The sequence below is a fragment of the Olea europaea genome, unplaced genomic scaffold, assembly GCF_002742605.1.
Source record: "Olea europaea var. sylvestris unplaced genomic scaffold, O_europaea_v1 scaffold190, whole genome shotgun sequence".
Lineage (NCBI taxonomy): Eukaryota > Viridiplantae > Streptophyta > Magnoliopsida > Lamiales > Oleaceae > Olea > Olea europaea.
Window position 1 is genome coordinate 590,403 of NW_019236807.1, and position 8,488 is coordinate 598,890.

The window sequence follows — 8,488 nt, forward strand, 5'->3', positions numbered from 1 at the left end:
ACCAACTTCACCAACCCACTGCATTATAATAACATGACAATGATTAGTCATATAGTAGACATATTTCTCATAGTAGAAGAATTATAGTTTCAACATCAGCCACATACCTCGATGCCACGCAAGGTTTGACACAATGGACATCGTTGAACTTTGTGATAAGAGCATTTTTATAGCGATAGAAGTGCTCTTAATGACTGAGGGAAGCATCTTAAGAAGAACATTTGTGAAAGGTCCTGATCCTCTAAAATGTTGAGCAACTAGGGCCTCTTCCTCTTAAATGTTGGGGGTGATATATAATGTCCCGTTCCATATCAAACGGTATAAGATCGAGGTTCATAGCTTTAATGACTTCTAAACCTCTCAACTGCCAAGAAAAAGCGATTAGGACTGTTAAAGTATTTGAATCTTTAATGGTAGACAATTATTTCTTTGTGCTTTCAGCAACCATATTCAAACGTATGCTCAAAAAATTTTAATGAAGAAGTGTCTATGATTAGTGATGATAAGCTAAAATAAAAAACATAGGTAACAAAGGATAAACCTAAACCATTTCTTTTTTTCTTTTGTAATCTTCTTAAGCTGTCCAAGTATGTATTTTCTCACTTGGGTATTTTTGCAAGCGCATTTTGTCAATAAATTGGGAGTTATTCAAATTTGTCGAATTTGTCAGTAAACTTCATAAGGATGCTTCCACAATTTATATAAAAGCCATATGAATCATATGATGTTTATTCAAATACATAATGTCTTTAAATGTAAATATAAATTGCAATTGAGATATTTTGTCAAACACCTTGATGGTATCTTAGAAAGTCAAAGGGAAAGAGCGTGTCATTTAATTTTGGAGCTAATCCAAAATTTAATAACAATATTTTTTATGCATTTATACACAAAAACATCACAATCTATGCCCAAACCTGCTTCAAATATAAATGAACGAAAAAACTACTCAAAATCAAAGTTCAACCACAAAAACAAAGTTTATTCAATATTACCTTCAAAATCACGAGTGTAATTCTTCATGTTTGAACTTCCTTCTACACTTCCAGATTTTCTCTTGAATGACTTTGATTCATGATATTAATTTACCTACTTTGAACATAGATAAAATCGACCAAATATCAACAAAAATATACCAAATTCGAGCATTTACAATGCAAGAAAAGGTTTTAACTCAAGATTCGCCCCATAATCACCCAATCGTCCAAATGGGAAACTCTTGTTAAAACTAAAAAGAAGCAGCAGCATTAAATTGGTAGGTGAGGTTTTCTCACTATAGGAAGATTGAAGTCGAAGTCGAAGTCGGAGTCGGGAGCGAAGATTTCTCGAAATTTTTTTGATTCAGGGCTTTCTCCTTCTGATTTGGGATTTTGTTGTGGTTTTGAACGTAATTAATACGGTAATACTAGTTTAAGTTAGTTTTAAGGTATTAATCAATTACATAATTTTTTTAGGGCACTGCACCTAATTTTCCCTTTTAATTTCCACTTGTTTTCAATCCTTGGATTTCTTATTTGGGCTGAAAGGTTTGGTTTATTAAAAAAGCCCATCAGCACAAGGGGGAATTAGGGCAAACAGTCCAGTTCCTCTCCCGCTCCCACATTTCAAAATCATTTCAATGCGGCTCCTAGAGACCGAGAGTCCGATAAAATATCCGAATTAGTGGAAAGTACGGTAACAAATGAGGGCAAATTAATCAAATTCATTTTCGATTCTCTTCTTCAATTCAATGTTTGCAGCTTACACCTCATAACCTGTCTCTTCTTGTTATACTTGATGCTCTTCTTTTCTATCTGGACTGAGTTTTGATTGGAATTATCAGATAATTGAACTTGGATTTATGTTGGTAGAGGAAGGACAAGGGAGATTTGAGACCGAAGTCGATCTTTAAGCTTCAGGTTTTTGGTTCCTTCTTTCTCTTTGATTTGTTTCTAAACGCCGATAAGGTTGGGTATGATATAGAGTTAAATAATTTTAGTCAAGCAGGCTTTGGTGCCCAATCAACAGCATTTTCCTATATCCACTACCATTTCAAACCACATAACATGCTTAAGCCACATTATGGTCAGCTAGTTATCAATTGCCCTATCATCCATTTCGCTATGCTTTTGCAGTGATTATTTGGGGGTGGGGGTTGGCTTAGTTTTCAGTAATTTCAGGCTTCAGCTATGTACGGTTGGTATTTGGTAATTTACAGCCGTTGCAAGATTAGCTGGGAAAAAAAGGTCGTTATGCCGGTCTAGGCTGTGGTACTCTACATGTTATTAACTAAGAGGGCATGGGGGTTTGGTGTTGATGGTGCAGGAGAGGTAGGTAGGGGTTGTGGGCTACACGAGAATCATGAATTGTTATGAAGCTTTATACATTTGTAGGTTTTTCTGAACTTTTATAACTACTGGTTTGATTTAGTGAAACTTTACCTATGTGTGGTTAAAAGTTCCTTTTTTGGGCAATAGGCAATAACTCTCTTTCTGATATCTTAATGAATAATGAATTATGTTAAGTTTAATGACAAGATTTAGAAAAGATATTTACAATTAGTGTGTCTATAAAGAATATTTCATTTCCTAGATATGACAATAAAATTTGTGTCAATTTGTCTACATTGCAACTGATATACAACATAACCTTTAAATTTGACATATTAATGGAGAGAATTGCATTTTCTCAACTGCGTTTGTATTCCCTTTTTTTTGACAGAAATTTCTTTGCGCTATGGTTATTTTTCTGGTTTTTTGGTGTTTAGAGCCAACCACTCACTCTCTAAAACTACCCAATTCTGGTACTAGGGACCATTTTTCTATATCATGAATCCACTACTTTTGCATGGTGGAGGTGGAAGAAGCTAATTTACTGCCAAGTCGCCTGTATATAGAGCAAACAAGCTCTCCAAAAGGGAGGGAATCAAAACGATGCTGAACTCTTGTTATTTAATATTATTCTCTCCTTCCCAGTGCTATCCTGCAAACCCGTTGACACCCATCTGTTTCATAGAAACTCGTATGATGTGCTAAACAGTAGAAAGCTGCTATCTCAAACAAATATATCAACTTTTCTGTATTTCGACAGCTCCTTTATGTTGGCCAGGTTTTGTGCTTGATTTTATTTTTAATTGGTTATATTGCGTTCTCAGTTATTGATAATTAATCATGTATAATGCAGTTTGAGCATGAGGTGTGGACTGGGATTGGGTGGGATAGGATTTGCAAGAATATTCAATGCTCTGGACAGAGGAAAATGTTGAAATGGGTTGGCTTGTTTGACTTAAAGTATTATTGTCATCGTCGTCGTTATTGTTGTTGTAGCTGTTATTGTTATTATTTGAGAAGTTTTGTGTAGTATGATCTATATTGAGATTCGTGATTATTGTTTTTGTTTACCTATCCCCTAAGAATCTTTCCTGAAAGGAAGCAGATGGATCCATTTTGACATTTGCAACTATTTGGCCATATTGACTAACAGTATTTGTCTTTCCATGATTCAGCTTTGATTGCAATGGATGCAGAAACTCCAAATTCACAACGACAGCAGGTTACCATTAAACTATGGCCCCCTAGCCAGAACACACGTCAAGTGCTAGTGGAGCGGATGACAAAAAATCTCTCTACTCCAACTATTTTCACTCGCAAGTATGGCAATCTCAGCGAGCATGAAGCTTCAGAATATGCCAAACAAATTGAAGAATCTGCTTTTGCTGATACAAATCAACACTATGACCTAGAACCTGATGGAGATGGCAGTTCTGCCGTGCAATTGTATGCTAGGGAATGCAGTAAGCTCATTTTAGAAGTTCTTAAAAATGGCCCCGGTGTAGAGGAGAAAGGGATTGTGAAATCTCAGGTTTCTGCTGTTGGTGAAACCTTTTTCGATATTTCCAAAGGTCAACGTGCATTTATAGAAGCAGATGAGGCAAAAACACTTCTGATGCCATTAAAAGATCCTGGAAATTCCTATACTGAACTATGTTTTAGCAATAGAAGCTTCGGTCTAGGTGCAGCTCATGTTGCTGGGCCTATATTGGCATCCATTAAGAACCAGTTGAAGAAAGTTGATCTCTCAGATTTTGTTGCGGGACGACCAGAGGCTGAAGCTCTTGATGTCATGAATATATTCTCTGCTGCTCTGGAAGGCTCTCATTTGATGTGTCTGAACCTGTCGGACAATGCCTTGGGTGAGAAAGGAGTTAGGGCATTTGGGAAGCTCTTGCAGTCTCAAACTAGATTGGAGAAACTATATCTAATGAACAATGGAATATCAGAAGAAGCTGCACGAGCTGTCTGTGAGTTGGTTCCTTCCTCAGAGAACCTCAGGGTTCTTCAGTTTCACAATAATATGACAGGAGATGAAGGAGCTGTTGCTATTTCTGAGATTCTAAGGCGTTGTCCTTTGTTGGAGGATTTTCGGTGCTCATCTACACGAGTAGGCTCTGAAGGAGGAGTTGCTCTGTCTGAAGCACTTGGGGGATGTAAGAATCTGAAGAAACTTGATCTACGGGACAACATGTTTGGCATAGAGGTTGGTGTCAAGTTGAGCGAGGCTCTTTCCAAACACGAATATCTTACTGAAGTTTATTTGAGCTACCTCAATCTTGAAGATGAGGGAGCCATTGCCATGGCCAATGCTCTTAAGGAGGCAGCCCCTTTACTTGGGATATTGGAGATGGCTGGAAACGATATTACAGCTGAAGCTGCTCCCAGTTTAGCTGCTTGCATTTCTGCTAAAAGGGCTATCGCGAAGTTGAACTTGTCTGAGAATGAACTCAAGGATGAGGGTGCCATTCAGATCAGCAAGGCTCTTGAAGCCCAGGATCAAGTGAAGGAGATTGATATGAGCGTGAATTCATTAAGAAGGGCTGGGGCCAGATCATTAGCTCAGGCTTTGGTGCACAAGCCAGAGTTCAAGTTGCTGAATGTTAATGGGAACTTCATTTCTGATGAAGGTATTGATGAGTTGAAGGATATCTTCAAAGAATCTCCGGAAAAGCTTGGACCCTTGGTTGAGAATGACCCTGAAGGAGGAGATGATGATGACAACAAAGAGTCTGGGGATGATGGTGAATGCAGTGAAGATGAATTGGAATCCAAACTCAAAAATCTTGATGTCAATCAAGACGAATAGAGGCTTCTCTCGAACTTTTTATGAAGATTTGCCACGTGAGACTAGAAATTTGCCTAACCCTATGTGGTTAGTTATTTTGAACTGATTTCTTTAGTGTCTCTTGTGATGGGCCTGTCGCACTGCCTTGTAAAAGCTAATTGATATTCTATCAAGAGTTTGATGGAATGATTTTATGTTTAATACTTACCTTAGCATTTATGTATTAGTAGACCTAGGCAAATTTATGCAGAGCTGTAATTCTTCGTGGGATCTATGTAATGTTTTCTTTCTGCGGTTTAAAGCATGTCCACTTTCTGTTGCACAGTGATGCTCATATAGATGCGGAAAATTGTCGATGCAGTGTGCCCTGATTCTCACCTTGTCATAGATGAAGAAAAATGATGACATGTTAATGTGATTGGTGGAACTTTGTCTATACGATGTTAATATTTGGCAAAAACGAAGTTTTGAATAGTGAATATTTGGAGAATGTGTGATTAAAAAGTATGGAAAAATTAAGATTTACGTACAAAATGTTTTATTGTGTGATATATAGTTGAAAATGAGTCTGTAGATATAATAAAGAGTTTTGAAATAATGGGTGCCAAATAGGAACTTAAGTTCAATAAACTAATCTATCGTAAATTTGTGTAAAAATAAATAATCAGACCAATAACTAAGAACTTGCTTTGCTTCCAATAACCCTTTTGTCATAACTAATAACCCACCATAGACTGATAAAACAAACAAAATCCCCAATATTACATGCATAAAAAGTAAAAACAATGCATAAAAAAAATGAAGAGAGCCATGCATAATTTAAATAAATAGGTAATTTACATTTTTTTTAATACCATTTTTCGCTCTTTTACACACAACACAATTTTCTTTCAATATTATCCATGCCCCCATCAAATTAGCTGTCTATTGTTCTAATATTTTGAAATCTTTTTAATAATCAAATTCAAAAAAAATTATTTTTAAGGAAACACATAAGCGCAAAATGCTACAGTTTAAGGAAATTTAAGCACGACCCTAAAGACAAAACAATAAACATAAATTAATAAAGAAAAAAGACAACGTTCCAAAATAATAATAATAATTATTATTATTAATAAAAATGCTTGTTCTAACTCTGATGGGACGACTAATAAGTGCAAACATCGAGTATAAATGATTGATGGCCTAGAAAGGTAGTGATTTGCACATATTAGTTTTATGATTGATTTTTTGATTCGTTAAAGATAAAGTGGGTCCTATTTGTGAGAGAAAAATTCAAAAACGACGATTGAAATAATGAAATAACAATCAAAAAATTGATTTTAATTGACTTAAAGTCTATACCAAACAAGCACTAAATATATTCGCAGGACAATTTTAATAACTAGACAATATTTTAATTGCATGAAAGATTCTCAATTTTTACACATTATTACATTTATATCTCAAACTTTTTTTCACTGCATGCTTTTTTCAAATTAACATAAATTGTTTGTGAATACGATTTCTCTCGAAAAGTTTCTTTAAAATAAAGTAAAAAGACTCATTTGTCCATTATATTTTTAAATGAGCAAAACAAATGAACTGGAAAAAAATGCATTTAAACATTTAATCCACGTTTGAAAGTATGTTAACAATATTTTTAGACAAAAACCATTATTAAGAACAAGATTTCTGATCAGCAAAATATTAAAAATAAGAAAATGATGAAAAAAAGTGTTAAGAATATAAGTGTGATAACGGATAAATATTAATAACCTTTAATATAATTATAATATGGTGTATTTATAAAAATTGTGATGTGAATATAATTACACTAATAAAAATAATGGTTGTTTTGAGTTTTGAGAAAGAAAGTGACATTGGGAAAATCAGACTACGGAATATAGGGGGTTCAACGTCTGGTAGATTTTGTGAGGATCACTATAATTTGGAAAAATAGAAAAACATTATGCTATGTTTGGTAGATTAAAGACTCGCCAAAAATTTCAAGTTTTTCATAATATATTTCATCAACTTTTATTAAAATTCACGAAGAATATAATTTTTGAAGCGTGTGCTTAATTGAAACTTTTGAAAACTTTTAAGACTTTTTTTAATTAATGGACTTTTGTGAAATCCATAGACTTTGATTTATACAGAGTTTTATGGAATATTTCGAAAACTTTTATGGACTTTCGTTTAAATATTTTTTCTATAGAATTTTGTAACATTCATGACTTTTGGAAAACTTTCATAAAACTATCATTTTAAATATAATCTATTTAGCACAATAGTGAAAGAGGAAATTACAGAAAACCAGATACTACAACTTTCAAATTCAAAATTCAGTAGTAAAGTTTATTTATGCAAAAATCAGCTACTATATATAATTAACCCATCCAATTCAACTAAAAACCCTAATTATTTCACCCATTTCAAATTTCACAATCCTCTTCCTTCCCTCTTCACGTGGTCGGCTAGCTTGTTCCTGCAATTTGTATGAACTGAAAATTATTCTTTACGATAGATTCATTCGGTAAGAAAACTCAATGCTCGATCCTTCAATTCATTTTTACTCAGCATCAAATCCATTATGTCAGAGGATTCAGATCCTCCAAAACGTGAAAACTCCCCATCATCCAGAATTCAAATCCCAAATGCAGAGGAATAAGGATTCGGATGATGTCGGTCAGGATCTGGTTCACACAGACCCGTCACCCAAAGGCCCGTCTGATTTATCCGGTGATGGTGGCGATGGGTGGAGTTTTGGGGGGTCTGATCAAGACTTTTGTGACCCAATCCGAGTCGATGCTGGAGACATACAGGTGGGATCTTAGGGAATTCGGATCGGGTTTCAAGGAGGAGTCAGAGGTCATCTGAGAAGTCGCTAGCCGTGTTGTGAAGGAACTTTCGGCTTCGCTCGAGTCTGGTGCGATGACTGCTCAAGATTTGTTGGAATCCGTTGGATAGGTCCTTGATGGGGTGCTCAAATCGACTACTGATATAATTTTACAAGGGAAAGAAAGCCTTATTTCTAGCTTGGATGGGGAGTTTGAAACGCCTGAAACTAATAAGAGCTTGAGTTCCAGTTGGATGGTGGTGTGGTGGTGTTAAGGCATCATGGTGCTCATGATGATGGTTGCGAGAGACACTGATGTTAATGTTGGTGATGTGACGGTGGTTTTGGAGGCGGTGGTGCCCAACTATTGTTGTGTAGTTGTTGATAATAGGGTGGTAGTTGTTGCGGTGGCGATGACAGTGACTGGTGGTGGTGTCTGTGACCACCAATTAGGCATCTGTGACCAATTGTTTGACTGATTTGTGACTAAATATTAGGCGTTTGTGAATAAAAAATAATTTTTGACCAATAAACTGTGACTTAGGTGACCTATAGATAAAATGTGACATG

General features: G+C 35.5%; 1 protein-coding gene across 7 annotated transcripts; it reads left to right on the top strand.

Annotated features, from left to right (window-relative positions):
- The first annotated feature begins 1,565 nt into the window (after positions 1 to 1,565).
- On the top strand, positions 1,566 to 5,419 carry LOC111378926 (RAN GTPase-activating protein 2-like). Of its 7 annotated transcripts, none has more exons than XM_023002213.1 (5): positions 1,566 to 1,669; positions 1,823 to 1,898; positions 2,790 to 3,087; positions 3,163 to 3,249; positions 3,485 to 5,419. In XM_023002213.1, exons 4-5 carry the CDS (start codon positions 3,219 to 3,221, stop codon positions 5,116 to 5,118), a joined length of 1,665 nt encoding a protein of 554 aa, XP_022857981.1. In that variant the 5' UTR covers positions 1,566 to 1,669; positions 1,823 to 1,898; positions 2,790 to 3,087; positions 3,163 to 3,218; the 3' UTR covers positions 5,119 to 5,419. The 7 variants fall into 7 exon arrangements, with proteins under 7 accessions (XP_022857981.1, XP_022857984.1, XP_022857986.1 ...); XM_023002211.1 differs by having other exon boundaries at positions 1,588 to 1,731; XM_023002216.1 differs by lacking the exons at positions 2,790 to 3,087; positions 3,163 to 3,249 and having other exon boundaries at positions 1,567 to 1,669.
- Positions 5,420 to 8,488: the final 3,069 nt, after the last annotated feature.